Source organism: Macrobrachium rosenbergii, chromosome 56, assembly GCF_040412425.1.
Source record: "Macrobrachium rosenbergii isolate ZJJX-2024 chromosome 56, ASM4041242v1, whole genome shotgun sequence".
Lineage (NCBI taxonomy): Eukaryota > Metazoa > Arthropoda > Malacostraca > Decapoda > Palaemonidae > Macrobrachium > Macrobrachium rosenbergii.
Genome location: NC_089796.1, coordinates 45,265,368 through 45,284,894, shown reverse-complemented (window position 1 = coordinate 45,284,894; position 19,527 = coordinate 45,265,368). Strand labels below are relative to the sequence as shown.

Genomic DNA, 19,527 nt, shown 5'->3' with positions numbered 1-19,527 from the left:
AGTATACAGTACATGAAACTTAATTTTATTAAGAAAAAATTTCATTTTCATAAAAGTAACTTACCAAGTAATTACATGGCTGAATCCCACATTGAATGGAGGTGGGATACATGGACATAGTCTACTCCAAAACATTAAAGAATGATAATGAATTGAAAATAGAAAAATCTGCCAGCATTGTATGCAATGCTTGTTTCCTTACCTGGTAAGAGAGCTACTGCAGGTGAATACTGCCTCTGGTTGGTGCTCATCTTAACCCATAGTGGCGTGGCTGTTGAGCCGTGGAGCACCTCTACTTAAGTGGGAGCTTTGCAGCGGAGGATATGCCAGATGGCTAACAAAGCATACAATAAGGTTCCCTTGCCCTGAGCACAGCACCAAGATGAAAAAGCCAGACAACGCTGCCACCTACGCTGAAAACACTTGTTAAAAACCACAACCTATCCACTAAGACTGGTGGATACTCCAGGTACCTTGTACCCTAGGCTCCCCAAAACTCGAAAACCCTACACCATGATGAGAAGATAGGAGAGAGAGAGTACTTCCTATAATTCTTCACCCAATGTCATGCCAGCCACTGATAACGGCCCCAAGGTACCGCAATCATCGAACACTCTTTCTGCTTCCTTCAAGTAATGAGAGGCGAAAATGGACCTGCACCTCCAGTAGGTCGACTGGATAATGGAGGCCAAGGACATGTTATGTCTAAACGTCAATGAAGTATCAGTGAAGTAGACACCGCTCTGATATCATGCACTCTCACTTTAAAATTTGGTAGAATGTCCTCCTGGATCTGGGAATGTGCTTCTCGAATCAAATCTCAGGAAGAACAACAAGGCATTCTTTGATAGAGGATGAGATGGGTTCCTTACTGAACACCAAAGGTTACTAGATGGACCCCTGATCTTTTCTGCCCCATTCAGGTAGTATCTCAGAGCTCTGATTGGACACAGTACTCTCTCTTCTTCCTTGTGACCGAGAATATCCACTAAGTTCTCAACAGTAAATGAACGAGGCCAGGGCTTGGACGGGTTCTCGTTCTTTGCCACAAAGCCAAGGGTGAATAAGCAAACTGCATCTCCTTGAGAGAAACCCACTCTCTTGTCAATGGCTTGTATTTCACTGATGTGTTCAGCTGTAGCTAAAGCAAAGTGGAAGAGAGTCTTGCTTGTCTGATTCCATAGAGAAGCAGACCAAAGGGACTCAAAAGATGGACCCATCAGCCATTTCAAGACCACATCCAGATTCCAAGAGACCAAAGTGTTGTCCTTTTTCTGTTTCACTGTATCTAAAGACTTTAAGAGGTCCCTAATATCGGAGTTTCGAAGAGAGATCCAGGCCTCTATGCTTAAAGACTGAGCTAAGCATAGTCCAATAACCTTTAATAATGGAGGAAGACAAGTTCCTAGTATTTCTCAGAAAAAGGAGAAAATCTGCAATCTGTGTTATAGTGGTCTCAGAAGATGAAATATTACGGTTGTGGCACCACTGTCAAAAGACTGACCACTTGGCCTGAGAGACTAGCTAGAAGACTTTCTTCTACACTGTGCAGTAATCTCTGCAGCTCCCCTTGAAAAACCCTTAGATCTGATGAGCTTATGAACATTCTGAAGCCTGTCAGGGCAAGGGTGGACAACCCTAGGTGGTTTCTTCTGAAGTGGGGTTATCTGAGTAGAGATGGTTTTTGGGGAAGCAGTCTTGGGAAGTCCATCAACAGACGTAGGAGGTCTGGGAACCACCCCTCAGGGGCCAGAAACAGGGCTATGAGGGTCATGGTCGCATTATTGTGTGCCTGGAACTTGTTCAAAACCTCCCTGATCATGCTGAAGGGTGGGAAGGTGTACAGATCTAGATTTGACCAATCTTGTAGCATGGCGTCCATGGCCCACGAAAGAGGATCTGGGGCTGGCGAACAAAACAGGGGAAGACAGTGGTTCCTGGAGGTGGCAAACAGGTCTATCATTGGGTTGTCCCACAACTTTCACAGATCTAGACAAACTAGGGGATCCAGCGTCCACTCGGTGGGAAGGACCTCCTTTTGACGGTTCAGCTTGTCTGCTATCACGTTTAACTTTCCATGAATAAAGCAGGTGACCAGAGCCACTTGATTTTCGTCTGCCCACAGCAGTAATTCTCTAGCGGCTTGGCAGAGCGAGAAGGACTGAGTACTGCCCTGCTTGTGGATGTATGCCAGGGCTGTGGTATTGTCCGCGTGCACCACTACTGTCTTGTTTGTGGGGAGAGAGAGAGAGAGAGAGAGAGAGAGAGAGAGAGAGAGAGAGAGAGAGAGAGAGAGACCCTGAAGGCCTAGCTGCACTACCCTCAGCTCCTCTACGTTGATGTGTGAGCCCTGTTGATCTGGGGTCCATGTCCCAGAGACGACTTGATTGTCTAGCAGGGCTCCCCAGCCTATGTCTGAGGCATCAGAACAGAAGTCTAGGTCAGGGTTCAGTGGATGAAGGAATTTCCCTTCTGACAGCCACCACTGCAGGTCCAATTCAGATTTGATCTCCAGAGTTATCGGAAAAATGTGACTGTCTGGCTGTGTCTTTCTGTTCCAACATTTGCCCCGTCTGATGAGTATTTCTATGGAGGCCAGAGTCCCCCAACAGGCTCATCCACTGCTGAGCCGAACAAAAATGACATTTTTATAATAAAAGTTTTATATACACTTACCAATTAATTACCTAGCTAAATTTACAATTCGTGTTAATGCCTCAGTTGCAAAGTGGGGGTGACAGGCCCAGCCCACTGCAATGGGAGCGTAGGAGCGACTTACAGCCAACAGCATCATTCTATTTTATTGCCGCAAAGTCCATGAAAAAAGGGGAGGGAGGGAGGGCTCCAATTCAGTAATCACTTGGTAAGTATATCCAGAAACTTTATTTTATTATAAAAATGTTATTTTTATATAAGTAACTTACCAAGTAATTACTTAGCTGAATCCCACACTGCAAGGGAGTGGGATAAATGGACAATTCTACTTCAAAACATTATTTTATTATAAAAATGTTATTTTTATATAAGTAACTTACCAAGTAATTACTTAGCTGAATCCCACACTGTAAGGGAGTAGGATGAATGGACAATTCTACTTCAAAACATTAAGTGTAGTAATAACTTGAACTAGAAAGGATGGCTAGCATTGAAACAATGCTTGTCGCTTCCTTACCTGGTAAGAGAGCTACTGCAGGTGAATGCTGCCTCTGGTTGGTGCTCATCTTAACCTGTAGTGCCCAGCAGTGAGCCGAGAGTCGCCTCTACATCAGTGGAAGTCTTGCAATGGAGGATATGCTTCACTGCTGATAAGATGAGTGCAGGAAAAAGTTGCCCTTGCCCTGGGCACAGTACCACAAACCAATAACTAGATAACAATGTCACCCACCCTGACACAACAAACCACTACCCATCCAAATGAACTGGTGGGCATTCCAGGTACAAAGTAGCCCCAACCTCCCCAAAAACTCAACACCCTACACCAAGGTGAAGAAACAGAGGAGAGACGGTATCTCTCCTATGTTTCTTCCCCCAATACCATGCCAGCCACTGCTAATGGTCTGAGGGTACTGCAGTTTTCAAATACCTTTTCCACTTCTTTAAAATAATGAGACATGAAGATCAATTTGCACCTCCAAAAGGTCAACTGAAGAATGGACAAGAGGGATAAATTGTACTTGAAGGCAGGAGAGGTAGCCACTGCTCTGACTTCATGAGCTCTAACTGTGATCAAAGGAAAAGTCTTCCTAAATCCGGAAATGCGCTTCGGAGATCAGGTCTCTAATAAAGAATGATAGGGCATTCTTTGAAAGAGGAAAAGAAGGACTGAACACCAGTGTTTGCTAGCAGGTCCTCTGATCTTCTCAATCCTATGCAGATAGTACCTCGGGGCCCTGACTGGGCAAAGAACCGTTCCTCTTCATCCGGACCCAGGATATCCATTAAATTCTTAATATGGAAAGAGCGAGGCCATGGTTTAGAAGGCTCCTCATTCTTGGCTAAGAAGCCTAAGGTGAAAGAGCACACTGCATCTCCTTGGGAGAAGCCTACCCTCTTTTCAATTGCATGCAGTTCACTTATACATTTGGCCATAGCTGGGGCTCTTTTTTCTTCTGCGTAAGGTTCTTGAGGGAAGTGGAACCGAGTGGCTCGAAAGGAGGACCCGTAAGCCACTTAAGGATTGCTTCCAAGTTCCAAGACACTGAATCAGATTTCTTCTCCTTGGAAGTGTCGAATGACTTAATGAGGTCATTAAGATCCTGGTTAGATGAAAGGTCCATACCTCTGTGTTTAAAACTGAGGTAAGCATCGCTTGGTATCTTTTAATGGTGGATGAGGACAGACTCCTAGAGGTCCCCAGGTAAAGGAGAAAATCCACAATCTGGGTTAAAGATGTCTCAGAAGACAAGATGTGATGTCTGAGGTACCATCGACGGAACACTGTCCACTTTGATTGGTAGACGTTGCAAGTAGATTGTTGTCTGCTTACGCAGAAGTGTATTTCTAAAAACGGCTGGTTTCTAAACCACCACTTTGTACCTGTACCTAAACCTTACCTCCTCGGCGTCAGCATCCCAGTGTCTCTCAAAGCATTTTTTTTCCCTTCTTTTATTAAGGTTTACGCTACGACTTTTGTTGGGTTTATTATTTTAAAAGTGTTACAACACTCACCAAGTTCCTGAACCTAACACATATCGGGACTCCCCTAAAAATTCCTTATCACAAGGAAACCAAGAAATCCAACCAACTAGTTCTCTGAGATTTTCGGGAATGGGAAAACGCTCCCCAAACCAAGCCTTAAGATTCACGCTATTGCCGGCCAAGTCCGTGTGTGAATTCAAACCTACGTCCTAAAAGACAAAATTAAAATCAAACAAACCAGTTCCCTGCGAGCAACTCACGTTCTACAAGGCAAACAAAAAAAAACCTTCACGCTATAGCTGGCCAAGTCCATACGTGAAATAAAATCCAAATTACGTCTTTCGAGACATTAAAATTTGTTCATCATGAACACCTAAGTCTTATCCAGACATCAAAATTCATTCATCATGAACAGCCCCGAGTCTTTTAGACATGTTGAAACTGTTTCATCATGAATTTTGAGTCATATTCAGACACCCTGAACCTGTTCATTTTGAACAATACTGAGTCTCTTCAGACATATTGAACCTGTTCATTTGAACAGCCCTGAGTCTTTCAGACATGTTGAAACTGTTTCAGCACGAATTTTGAATCGTATTCAGACAACCTGAATCTGTTTATTTCGAACAATATCGAGTCTCTTCAGACATATTGAACCTGTTCACTCAAACAGCCCTGAGTCTTTTAGACAAAGAAACCAGTTTAACTCGAACAAACATGAGTCCTTCGAGACACCCTGAAATTTGAGTCTTTTCAGACATACAGTATTGATTATCTAAAGGGTCACATCCATATAAGCAGTATCTCAATATGTCTAAGACATCCAGAGCCCAGTAAAATGAGGACTTCAAGTTCTACATGTCCGCTGGAAAAGACATGGGACTGTCAGGACTAGCCCTGAAGGATTGGGACCAATAGAGAGTACACGATGCCAAGGCAGAAAGAGAAGCAGAAAGAATAGCCGGGAGAAACGAGAAGAGGCAGAGAGGCAGGAGAAGGAGAAAGAAAGAGAAGAGAGGGAGAAAGGAGCTCACCAGCTTGCAACACACCAATGCCCTCTGCGCATTCAACCCTCAGCAGTGTAGGCTCCCTCATATGAAAATGTGACGAAGTCGAGCCTGAAGCCTAGCTTGACCATATTGAAAAGGTCCTGAGGACCTATCAGCCCTCTACTGAAGGAGTGTGTCTGATCCTGGGATGGCACCTTGAAGGGAAGGTGCCTTTACCTTCAATGCTCTCCCACCTGAGGATCAAGGAAATCTCACCCTTGTCTGCCAAGCCATCATAAAGGCTTTTGAGAAAACTCCCGACAGTTGGAGGAAAAGGTGGAGAAATATGTCCAAAGAGTCATGCCAACCTGGTCTGAGTGGATTTTTAAAAAAAACCCAAGCCTTAAAACAATGCTGGAATATTTCAAAACCACTAGTGCAGAGGAAATCCTTGAACTCTTCCAACTCGACGACTTTTTACATTACGCCCCGCCAGCCCTCACCACCCATCTGTGCGACAAGGCACCTAAGATGGTGATCGAGTGCTGTCACTGGGCTGACGTCTAGGATATGAATCATCCCCATCTTAGTTTCCATGGACAAAAATTATATCCCTCCTTGCCTGCTCAACCAACTCTCAGCAACCTCCAAAGAATGGGCACCCCAGAAGAAGCCCATTATATGTAGGTTCTGCAAGAAAGCTGGACATTCTACAAACAGTGCCGAAACAAGCCCCAGGCACTGCCCACGGTGCCTTTCAAACCCTCTCCTGGGAATACACCAACTAACGCCTGCACCCTCCTCAGGGGCAGTGCCATGAAGAGATTACAGCCAGAGCTATTGCACGGCTTGAAAAGTTTATGGCCACTCACCCACGTGGGCAAAATGCCCCAATAATAAATCACGTACTCCTGCCATTGCCTTGGCAGTTACAAATCCAAAATCCTTAGACCCTCCAGTTGAGGGTCCCATATATGTAGCACCTCCTCGAGGTAGTTACCCTGCATGTCAGGTCAAAGCATTTGATGGCTCCGGCATGCAAATTTCCCTCATAAGGAAAGACAAAGTTCCCTATGGAGCTACCATTAACTGACGTAAACTCGTCACAATTGAGGGTACCAATCAATTTAAAATAATACTCCCTACTGTTCAGTTGAGAGTCACAAGACTTCAGATCCAAAATCTGCAACCCTGAAGTAGCAAGCTATATTCCTGGGGGTTATGACATCCTCCTGGGACAGGAATTCCAGTCCCCATCTACATTACAGCAATCCAGGGGTCCAAAACCCTCAAATCATTCATTAAGCATGAGTAAGCTTCAAACACCTGCAGTCATTCCACTACCAGCGCCACCTGAATGCAATGTGCAGTGGCCACCTCCATCAAAATTGATTCCAGATCCCATTCTGGTGCCAGGCCCTGCCCCAGTGCCAGTGCCAAGGCATCAAATAGATCTCCCTCCAGGAGATCCCAAACTTGATTCACAATCTCTGCCAGTGCCACTTGAGTGCACTGAGCAGTGCCAAGCTCCATCCGTCCTGAATGACAAGCGAATTCCAAATCAAATACTAATGCCTGACCCTGCCTTAGTGCCAGCGCCAGAGCACGCCCCCGATCTCCATTCAAGAGATCTCAATCAGGGTCCCCTCTCTTCTCCCGGCTTGGCTCTGCTACCAGTGCTGGTGAGAGAGAGATTCTTCCAACCACTACGGAAGCTCAACCGAAGGTGAGGCCTCGCAACCCGTGCCTGAGCTGGTCATGGTAATCTGCGAGCCTATCACACCCACCACGACCTCTTCCTCTCTTTCCTGGTCCCACGCAGACACGACCACGAGTAAGGATTCTCCCGTGTCTCAAATGGCCGATGAGCTCACGGAACTGCAACAACTTGGGGTAGACACTGTAATGAATGCCTCTGCTCCGACCACCAAAGAAGCTGACAAGGGTGGCATTCCATTGTCCTCCTCGGGCTCGGTTCAACCGATTCCCCTACCAAGGAGAACCATCACCCTAAAGAGATCTGCAGCAGAAATCCAGGGCGTAGGTAACACCAGGTAGTCTAAAGAGAGCTGCTGAGCTCTCTTGGTACCAGTGCAAATCTGGCACAGTGCCACCCTTTTATCCTACGAAGTTCTTTGGCACCTCTATCCAGAAAGAGAATGCCCAAGCCTTCGCCTGTTTCTTTTCCTTAAAATCCTGTACATTATTCTCTTCCCCTAACATTTTCCTTTGTTTTTCTTCCTCTTTTTTCCTTCTGAGTACCCCTCGTATTTATTTCATGCCTTACCAAGGCGCAAATTTTACTTTACTTCCCACTCTGCCAATGCAGAGTGCAAATTGACAGACATTTCGAATTCATAAGTCCTATGACTTCCCTCTCATGCCTACAGACGCATGATACATTTTAAAATCATATATGCCAAAACCATTACGTATTACCATGTAAGTGCCTACTTGGCACAGTGCCATTATCATAGATGTTGGCAGATAATCCTGTCGGAGGAGTCATGTCTTTTGACTACTTTGAAGCCCCTTGGGCAAAAGACTTAACCTAAGCCATTTTCATAAGGTAAACAGTACAATTTCTGCATATTAATCATCATTTTTCTTTAACAATCATTACTCATTCTGGAATCTATCATTTGTCTTCTCTGTTAATATCTTGTAATTTAAATTCCGAGTCTATGACTCGAAAAGATCGTGTACTTTACATATTTGTCTGTCCATTGTACTTGGCTTTGTGCCCATAAGCACCATTGACCTTAGTACCACGTCTGGCACTATGCCGTCGCCTTAAATAACATGGCAACACCTAACCGAAGACCATGTATACTTCATTGTAATGCCTCATCAAGGTAACCTAACTGCACGTCTTCGACTGTAATAATCACTACTAAAAGTGCACGATTATTTTAAGATTTAACTAAAGGAAATCACTTACAGATATTGTATTTTAATATTTATGAGACCTTTCTCATATTTGTAACAGTTCCTATTCTAGAATAACAGTAGCTTGTGGCTTATTGCATTTTGATACTTAAGATAATTTACTTACATTTCTTTTAAGGAAACCACTGAGAGTTAGGTGTATTTTGATATTTAAAATAACTTGCTTGTATTTGTAACAAATCCTGTTTTAAAATAACAGTAGCTTATGGTTTAGTGTATTTTAACATCTGGGATAATTTACTCATAGCTCCTTAACTAATTCTGTTTACGAGTAACAGTAATTTAATGTTAAAACCTTTTCTTTCACTCTGCGATTAACGTGAAACGTTGAATGCTTTGTCAAGTAAATGTTTCAAATATTTAGTATGTAGCAGAGAAATTTAGGTTAATAAAAATACATGAGTGCCATTAAAGAGAAAGTAGAGTAATGTCAAGCATTTGTCAGTGGAATCCTTGGTTTGGTAGACATTCACAGCCGAGTGAAGGTGCAAGATGTCAACTTGGGCAGGGAGTTGCTACATCTTCCCAAGCATCCCAGCTACCAAATGCTTAATTTGAAGCTGAGAAATAAAAATACAGTGCATTGCTTAGCACTGCCTGACAAGGAAGGGCGAAAGGAATATTGGCCCCTCCCTAAACCCGTTAATTGCACTCTGTATATCTCTCCCACTTTCTTTGAACATGTCTCTGGGAAGCCCTTTGTTTTCAGGACACGAAGCTGGGAGGAGATTAATTTCAGGCGAGAGGCAGAATAAACCAGATTAAGAGAAAGGTGTGGCTCCTAGGAACACCTGGAATAGGCTCACCACAAGACAACCCGCAATCCAAATGATGCATGAGCATAAAGGAACAATACTAACCCCACCTGCATAGGGAAGCATCATAATTCCTGACCTGAGGTCTTAAAAGGGCCTGACCGAAGGAACGAGAGTTAGAGACATATCTGGAATCTAGTGAGACATCATCCTTCCTTTGCATTCCCGCCTCCTTCAGAGTGCCATGCCCCTACCACGTGGTCCTATCTTGTTGGGGGCCGTAGTACTCTTACCATTGAAACCTTTTAGCTCTCCTCCACTGCCATTACCCACGCTGAAGCCACCTCTTCTATAAGGTAAAATGATCTGTTGCAGAAGTTCTTTTCATTCTGTCACACTGTTTTAATTCTCACCCTATATTTCTTATTTTCATTTCTAAGTGTCAGTATTTCCATATTAACCTTGCCTTGTTAAAACAGTGTTACGAAAATTCCAGTTTTGAGTAATTACAGTACATAAAACTGTGTTCAAGGGATCATTGGTACCCTCTGTGCACCGCCTTGTCCTATGCATATGTTACTGTGTCCTAACTGGCCTTTAATTCATAAATCTCTCCATTTACAGAGGGATCCTCATGGAGTTCTTCCTTGATTGTGCCCTCCCCTTCGTGATTCAGCATCGTCACATCGACGGATCTACCTTCATGTGTACATAGTTATAATTACTCTCCCAGGCCTTGCCTGCCCAATTAGTTCATTTCATCTTCTGATTATTCATTTAATGTAAATATACGTAAATTTACCCTAAAGTGTTTTGCTTACAATTGCCTTGTGAGTACAGCCCTCAGCTCAGTTATATTACCCCTTTTCTTTTTTTTTTTTTTTTTTACAATTTCCTGAATCAACAGCAGTCAGACATTATAAAAATACTGAGGTAAGTCAAGAAATCATTCATTTTAGAGTCTATAATTGTCTCATGATAAGCTTTTCATCAGGTTAAATCATACAAAAATTATATAATAAATATATATATTATATATGTATATACTTATATATATATATATATATATATATACAGGCAGTCCCCGGTTTACGGCGGGTCCGGCTGACGACGTTCCGAGGTTATGACACTTTTTAAATGTATTCATCAGAAATTATTTCCCGGTTTACAACATATGTTCAAGGGTTACGACACTTCTGACGCCAATCCGACGGACGAAACATGGCTCCAAAATGGCAGAATAATCAAAATTTGGGGGCTTTTTTGATGAAAAACTCAATAAAAATGACATTTTTATGATAAAATAAAGTTATATTTATACTTACCAAGTAATTACATAGCTATTGGTTCCCTAACCTACGGCAGCTTAGAAATTCTAAATTCGTGTGGTGGCGCTGTTATCGTTAGTGTGTAGGCGACAATCGTTCCACCACCATCCGGGACTCGAGGAAACAAACCAGCGGACAGCTCAATTCGTTTTATGCTCTTATGTTCATGCAAGGGGAGGATGGTGGGCTCCGGTCATGTAATTACTTGGTAAGTATATATACAACTTTATATCATAAAAATGTCATTTTTATATAAGTAACTTACCAAGTAATTACATAGCTGATTCCACATTGTAAGGAGATTGGAAAGAGCATGGATATATTTTACTCCAAAACATTAAGTAAGTAATAAGTTTGAACTAGAAAGGTCGCTAACATTGAATAAATGTTTGTTGTTTCCTTACCTGTTGAGAGAGCTGCTGCAGGAAGGTACTGCCTCTCGTCAGCACTTTTCTCAACTTGTAGTGGACGTGGCAGTATAGCCAAGGGTTGCCACTACATTAGTGGGAAACTTCGCAGCGGAGGAAGTACACCGTATGCTGGCAAAGTTTTTAAAAGATGCCCTTGCCCTGGGCGAAGACCAGAATACAAAATGAAAACACTGTCACCTACACCACAGAATAAAACCAAAAAACCCAACCATTATCAAAGATAAAGTACAATTGGTGGGTACTCCAGGTACAATGTACCCCCAGGCTTCCCAACGACTCAAAACCTGAAGTCAAGGCGAGTGGATAGCAAAGGATCAGATAGATTCCTCATGCTTCCTCTCCCAGCACCATGCCAGCCACGGATAAAGGTCCTAAAGTGCTACAATTTTCAAACAGTTTCTAAGTCCTTGAGGTAGTGTGAGGCAAATATGGACTTGCATCTCCAGAACGTCGACTGTAGAATTGAAGAAAGAGAAGTTGTGTTTAAAAGTGATGGAAGTTGCTACTGCCCTAATTTTGTGAGCCTTAACCTTAAGTAGAAGAAAAGCTTCTTCCTGGATCTGAGAGTGGGCTTCTAATATTAATCCTCTCAGAAATAAGGATATGGCATTTTTGGAGAGTGGGCAAACTGGGTTTTCAACAGAGCACCAGAGGTTGCTCGAAGGTCATCTAATCTTTTCCATCCTCTGAAGATAGTATCTGAGGGACATCACTGAGCAGAGGAGTCTTTCTTCTTCCTCAAGTCCTAAGATATCCATAAGGTTCTTGATGACGAAGGACCTAGGCCAGGGTTTAGAAGGGTCCTCGTTCTTTGCGAGCAAACCAAGAGAAAGAGAGCAGACTGCGTCCTCTTGTGCAAAGCCTATTCTCTTGTATATTGCTTGTAACTCGCTAACACGTTTGGCAGTAGCGAGTGCTGCTAAGAAGAGAGTCTTTTCGTGAGATTCCTGAGGGAAACAGAACGAAGAGGTTCGAATTGAGGACCTGAGAGCCACTTCAGTACAACGTCTAAGTTCCAAGAGACGTTGGAAGAACTATCTTTCTTGGATGCATTGGAGGATTTGATCAGGTCGGTGACATCTTGATTAGAAGACAGGTCCATTCCTCTGTGCTTAAAAGCTGAGCTGAGCATCGACCTATACCCTTTGATGGTAGTGGTCGATAGCTTCCTGATGGACTTTAGAAATATCAAAAAGTCCGCTATTTGGCTTATAGATGTCTCAGAAGAAGAGACGTTATGGCGGCTGCACCACCTTCTGAAGACTGTCCATTTTGATTGGTAGAGCTTTGTAGAAGCAGCTCATCTGCATTTCGCAATTGCCTCTGCAGCCTGTCCCGAAAACCCTTTTGCTCTGACAAGGCGCTTGACAGTCTGAAGCCTGTCAGGGCCAGAGCGGATAATCCTTGGTGGAATCTGAGAAAGTGGGATTGTCTGAGCAGAGACCGCTTTTGTGGAAGAAGTCTTGGGTAGTCTACCAGAAGTCGAATCAAGTCTGGAAACCATTCCTTGTTCGGCCAAAATGGGGCTGCAAGGGTCATGGAGGTGTTCTGATGCGCTGACAGCTTGTTGATTACTTCCCTGATCATTCCGAAAGGAGGGAAGGCGTACACATCTAAGTTTGTCCAATCCAAAAGCATTGCGTCCATGCTCCATGCTTGACGATCCGGGACTGGAGAGCAAAAGAGGGGCAGATGGTGGTTTCTTGACATCGCGAAAAGATCCACTGTGGGTTTGCCCCACAGTTTCCAAAGGCTGTCACACACTACTGGATTTAAGGTCCATTCAGTTGGAAGGCCCTGTGTGAGGCAGCTTAATTCATCTGCAATCATGTTCATCCTCCCTTGAATGAACTGGGTGACAAGAGAGACTTGGTTCTCTTCTGCCCACAGAAGGAGATCCTTCGCCGTCTCGTACAGGGAGAAGGAATAAGTGGCCCCCTGTTTGCAAATATATGCAAGAGCTGTGGTGTTGTCCGTTTGTACTACAATCTTTTTGCCGCGGACCAGATCCGAGAAGTATTGAAGGCCCAGGTGAATTGCTCCCAGTTCCTTTATGTTGACATGAGCATTCTGTTGTTCTGTAGTCCATGCCGGAGACTTCCCGACCTTCCAGAAGCACGCCCCAGCCTAGGTCGGAAGGTATCTGAATAAAATTGAAGGTCTAGGTGCACTGGGAGAAGAGACTTCCCTTCCCGAAGTCTTTCTCCGCACAACCACCACTGGAGATCCTCTTTGATTTCTGATGTAATCGGGAAGATGAAAGAGTCTGGTTAGGTTTTTCTGCACCAATTCGCTTTGAGGAAAAACTGAAGGGGTCTCATGTGCAGTCTGCCTAGATTTACAAACTGCTCTACTGAAGCAAGGGTCCCGAGAAGACTCATCCACTGCACTGCCAAGCAGGAAGGAAGAGCAAGGAACTGACTGACGGTCTGAAGGCAGTTCTCTACTCTTTTGGGTGACAGAAAAGCCCGAAAAGTCTGAGAGTTCAGTATCATCCCTAAATAGGGAATCTCCTGAGACAGAATCAGAAGGGATTTCTTTTTGTTTATGAGGATGCCTAATTCCTGTGTCAGGCGAAGAGTTCTTCTCAAGTCCTCTGCGCACTTTTCCTATGACAACAAGTGGAGAAGCCAATCGTCTAGATATAAGTTGATGTTGATTCCCAGAAGGTGAAGCAATTCCCCAGAGGAGCAAGGATTTGTGTGAAAACTTGAGCCGTTAATAAGCCGAAGCATAGGGCCTGGAACTGTAGTATCCTGTCCTGAAAAACAAAGCTTAGAAATTTCCGTGAGTCTGGATGAACAGGGATGTGAAAATACGCATCCTGCATATCCAGGGTGACCATCCAGTTGCCCTGTTGTACTGAGGACATGACAGAGCGAACGGTCTCCCTGTGAAACTTCGGTACAAACATATTCAAAGCGCTTACATCCAGAACGGGCCTCCAGCCCCCACCCCCCACGAGTCCTTCGGGACCACGAAAAGGCGACTGTAGAAACCTTCTGAGTGAGGCTCTAGCACTTCTTCCACTACTCCTTTGGAAAGGAGGAGTTGGACTTCTTGAAAGAGGGCCAAAAACTCAGTAGAACCTTTTGAGTACACTGTCAAGGCGATAGGAGATGTAGTTAAGGGAGGAGTCTTTACGAAAGGAATGGAGTAACCCTCCTTATGAACCTTGATCACCCAGGGGTCTGCTCCTCTGTTCTCCCCTTCCTTCTAGAAAAGTAGAAGTCTGGCTCCTACCTGGGCACGGAGGACTAACTTCTCACTTCTTGGGGTTGGATTTGAAAGAAGACCTCTTAATGGACTTCGTAGGAGGTCAAAAGTTTGACCTCGGTCGTAGCTCTCCCTCCCCGAAAGGGCTGAGACTGAAGAGGGGAGAATGATCTAGAAGAGGAAGGCACAGGCTCCTTAGGACGTCTAGTGGACTGAGTCAACAAGTCAGAGGTGGACTTGCTCTGTAACTCTAAAAAGAATATCCTTCACTATGTGTTGAGGAAAGAGGTGAGACTTGTCTAAGGCAGCAAAGAGTAGAGCCGACTACTGAGTCGGCGAGACTCCTTTCGAGGCGAACAAACACCAGAGCTCCCTCTTCTTAAGGACACCCATAGAAAAAAGGGAGGCGAGTTCTAAAGAGCTATCCCTAATTGCTCTCTCTGAGCATGAAATAACTCCTTGCCAATTGGAGGCAAGGTCTTCAGATAAATCCGGGCAGTCTTTAATCTTACTCCCCAGCGCCTCGATGGCCCAATCTAGGAAACTATATATCTCAAACACCTTAAAAATATTCTTGATAAGGTGGTCTAGTTCGGCTGAGGAAAACATTATCTTGGCTGAGAATAAAATCTTTTTACGGGATGAATCTACCAGACCAGAGAAGTCCCCTTGGGAGGAGGCAGGAACTCCAAAGGAAAGAGCTTCATCGGTGGCATAGTAAGAGTATCTCATCTTCAACAACTTGCTGGGAGGAGAGGCAAAAGTTGCTTTGCCCTGTTCTCTCTTAGCAGCCAGCCAGGCATGAACTTCTTTGAGGGCTTTCTTCGAGGAGGAAAGAACAACCTTGGGTAGTCTGGTACCTTCCGACGGATGCTTTTTCATGAGGTAGGTAGAAGCTGGAGAAGTAGGCAAAGCAGGAGGAAACGCAGGAGATGAGTAGGAAGAAGAGGGAACCGTATCCTGAACAACCTCTTCTTCCTTCGAAGAGATAGGAGACAATGATTTATCCTTGGACGCAAATTTCTTCAAAAGACCCACAAGCTCGGTCAATTGGCGCTTGAGTGGGGCTAAAGAGTCTTCCTGGGACAATGAAGAAGGCAGAATAGCCAAGTTAAGTATATCTTAGTTTAACCAGACCACTGAGCTGATTAACAGCTCTCCTAGGGCTGGCCCGAAGGATTAGATTTATTTTTACATGGCTAAGAACCAATTGGTTACCTAGCAACGGGACCTACAGCTTATTGTGGAATCCGAACCACATTATAGCGAGAAATGAATTTCTATCACCAGAAACAAATTCCTCTTGTTCCTCACTGGCCGGTCGGAGATTCGAACTCACGACCAACAGAGTGGTAGTTGAGAATGGAAGCCGCTCACCCAGCGAGGAACTACCCACAAGAAAGTGCACTGGTTCCAGAAGAAGAAGCTGGGAATCGAATGTGGGTGTTGGAAGTTCGGGAGTTGGCGCTGGGCGCTCTAAAGCTGAAGTCTGGCGCGAGACAGCGGGCGCCGGGCACTCATTGGCAGAATTCTGGCACTCATCGGCGGTATTCTGGCGTGAGTCGGCAGGCTCTGGGCACTCATCAGTGGAAGTTTGGCGCGAGTCGACGGGCGCTTGGCGCTCGGAAGAAGATGGGCGCTAAGAACGCTTATAGCGCTCAGGACTGTCTTCAAAGAAATAATGAAGATGAGCAGGAGAATCAGGCTGGACTTGAAAGCTGCAGGAAGGTTGAGGGCTAGTCCCTCTGTACCTCTTGACAGCCAGGGGAGAAGAATCGCTAATACAGGCGGTCCCCGGTTTACGACGGGGGTTCCGTTCTTGCGCCGCGTCGTAACCCGAAAATCGCCGTAGCGGAACATCGTCGAAAATCGTCAAAATCATAAGAAAACCTTACTTTTAATGCTCTGGGTGCATTGAAAACGATGTAAACTGCATTATTATTGAGTTTTACATCAAAAAAACCTTCAAATTATGATTATTCTGCCATTTTGGGGCCATATTTCTTCCGTCGGATCGGCGGACTCTGAAATAATTTCTGATGAATATATTTGAAAAGCGCCGTAACCTCGAACGTCGTAAGCGGAACCGTCGTAAACCGGGACTGCCTGTATTCGCAGGTCTCTTGAGTGGGCGCAAGAAGAAGAGCAGCGATATGGCTTCTTTGCGTGGACTGGAAGATTCTAAATCAGAAAGTTGATGCACAGGAATGCCTTTCCAATGGCGTTTAGTCGAAGCCTGGGAACACACGACAGGCTTGACAGAGGGGGCGACTGCCCGTGGGCAAACCCAACAAGCCTCCTTTGGACCTCTGGTATGTATTCTCCCCGGTGCGGGGGAGTGGGACAGTGGCCTTCATCTAGGAGCACTGGTGGGACGGACAGCCACCTCCTCAATATTCACAGCACTATCACTTATCACTGCACTGTCAACACTTACATTTTTTTCCATTAGAGATTTAATAGCTGACCCCATTTGCATAATGGAACTAGATAATACACTAAATTTCTGATCAAACCTAGATTCGAGGCTGGCAACTGGCACTAAGAGCGGAATCATGGAAACCTGGAACAGGAGCAGATGGTAAAGTAGGAGTACAGTCATACCTAGATCTTACACGATTCGAGTTGCTCGAATTCACACACACACGAAATGTAACTTACTTGACCAGTTTGCTTGATTTTCCCGAACGACAATTATTTCAGCGGAGCGTAACTTTTTCTAAGTACCAAGTTGACGTGAACGATGTCAGGGAGCAACGCTCTCCCGTACTTAGTCAGATGGCTGATGTGCGGTGCTTCTCTCAACCCGTAGTTCCTAAGGCTGCCACCGCACGGCGGCCCGGCCGTACCGCGGGAAATTTAATTACGGCCAATCGTATCTCAGGCTGACCCAGGTCATGCCCTAGGGCTTACGGATTACATACTTCGAACCAATCATAATGCGTTCTAACGATATGATTCATAGGCCTTGGCCAACACCAGAACCACGCTTTCTTTCTTTCTCGAACTGCCGCGATGGAAAGTCACGATTTTATTTTGTTCCCAGAAGCGATACCTAGAATGTGTTCCGTGTCCATTTTGGGCCTTTTTGGATTTAGAACCTGCGGAGCCGATACTGTTATCTACGTAACCTACGTGGTCGGACAGCGGTGACTTTGAATAAGGTAAGCACAGCATTTACCTGCCTTTTTACATTTGTTTTCTGCTGGGTTAGGTAGGGTTTTGGAACTGACCCTAGTGTGCAGTTGTTTTTTGTAACCCGTGGCTACAGTGAATACAGATATTACCGCTTGCCAGAGCATACGTGCCTGCCAAGAATCATTAAAAATGCGGATAGTGCGCGCAGCGCCATTCCGCCGCGGCGATCTGAGACCAGATATGTTAAAAAAATCAATGTTACAAAATTTACGCCTATTCTAATGTAGGTAGGGAGGTAGGGAATAGCCTAAACCAGGCTAGCGTTTTCCGTCCGCCCTGATGTAGGTAGGGTCAGCCTCACACATGCAGTGTAGCGGGTCAGCCTCATGTACGTAGATTAGCGGGTCAGCATCACGTATGTACTTTGGCGGCTCAGCCTTACGGTACTAGCCTATCAGGACAACCTTTTGTATGCAGACTAGCGGGTCAGAAAATAGCGAATTTTTTACGTTACGGCCGCCACAAATCCCAGCTTTTGCTTCTCCCCACCCAAAACCCTGGTTCCCAACACGGTCCCCCTTACCATTAACTTTTCTGTTGCTTTCCCTACGGGAAACACCACCAAAAACATGCTTTTCATTACCGACATGAAGCAAAACGGGAGCTATTTAAAGAGGGCGCGTTTTCTATAGCGATTTTTTGCCGCCAAAAGTAGGGTCCCGCGGACTTTCAGTGGCTCCAAAGGTCTGAAAGGTGTAACCTCCCAATTGCATTATGAATCAATTGTAAGGAGAGGGCGCAAAGTAAGATGGTTGCAGCCGGGGGGGTGAAGGGACCCTGCAAAGAACCTCAAGTAATACCTAGCCTACAGTATACCACATAAGGCGCACCAATATTTGGGGTTGGAGAAAAACGAGTGGCTTACACCAACAGTAGGTTAGGCGTAACGATCAGAAATGTATAAAGCACGAGATGGCAGGCAGTCAGAAAAATACTATAAGGTTTGTGTATTAGCAAGGTTACAAAGCATGACAGTAGGCTATTAGAGGAGTTCGGGTCGTTTCGGCCGTAAGTCATTTAGGCTGTAAGCACGTTCACGTGCAAAATAGGCGTCGTGTTTCGTACCAGCTCCCTGAGGATGTGCGTAAAACATAAAATAATGACGGTTGCCTCACGTCGTTTTGATGTTACGGCCTAAATGACTTACGGCCGAAACAGCCAGGACCGGTTTTAGAGTACCTCTAGGTCCATTGATAGCATAATTATGCCAAATCCCGGGTAACCTAGAAGGTCAATGATATTCCTAGGATTGGTTTCACTCTGCAGGAAGGCTAGGGTAGCAAGGATGTTACTGATCATCCAAGTCACATAAGAGTACTTACCTCCATCAGGATCTATGGTTATTTTAGGATCTGCCTTTATGTCTTGACTTAAAGAATGGCCTACACATAACAATAGACAAATGATGTACTTCATGGCGTCTACGATATTTCTCTACGTTCGGGAACTACCGGCTCAAATTGGGCGTTTGACCCGCCGCTGATGACAGATGTAAACATTGGGTGCTGCCGCTGATTTGCTGCTGAAACTGTTGTACCTAAAGTCATCTAGATCCGACAGAGAAAAACATTTTCTTAATCTCAAAGGATCTGAAATCCAATTGTTGTTCTTTTCGCTATTTAATAAATATAAAATGACGCATATGCTACACCTGAACATATTCCACAAAAATCTAATGGAGTCTAATCATATTCTGACCAATCATTTTGCGCCAAGTTAAGCCTACGGGCTTGCCAGACTACCAGGCCAGAGATATGGCGCGGAATTTGAAAAAAGAACACTGATGATTGTTCCTTAGCCAAAATTATGAGATTGTTTGTAAAGATTATGCAACATGTATAATAATAATAATATAATAATAATAATAATAATAATAATAATAATAATAATAATAATAATAATAATAATAATAATAATAATAATAATAACAACAGTTCCGTGTTACTCTGTTGCGCGGTGGTGAACTACTGAGTACATATAATATATATATATATATATATATATATATATATATATATATATA

General features: G+C 44.4%; 1 protein-coding gene across 1 annotated transcript in view; it reads right to left on the bottom strand.

Annotated features, from left to right (window-relative positions):
• The window catches only part of LOC136836303 (protein disulfide-isomerase A4-like), a 142,323-nt gene extending 123,179 nt beyond the window's left edge, over positions 1 to 19,144 (bottom strand). The window contains exon 1 of the mRNA XM_067100423.1: positions 18,827 to 19,144. Coding sequence (XP_066956524.1) covers positions 18,827 to 18,920 — 94 coding nt within the window. The 5' untranslated portion in view covers positions 18,921 to 19,144. The remainder of the gene's footprint in view (positions 1 to 18,826) is intronic.
• Between the last annotated feature and the right edge of the window lie 383 nt (positions 19,145 to 19,527).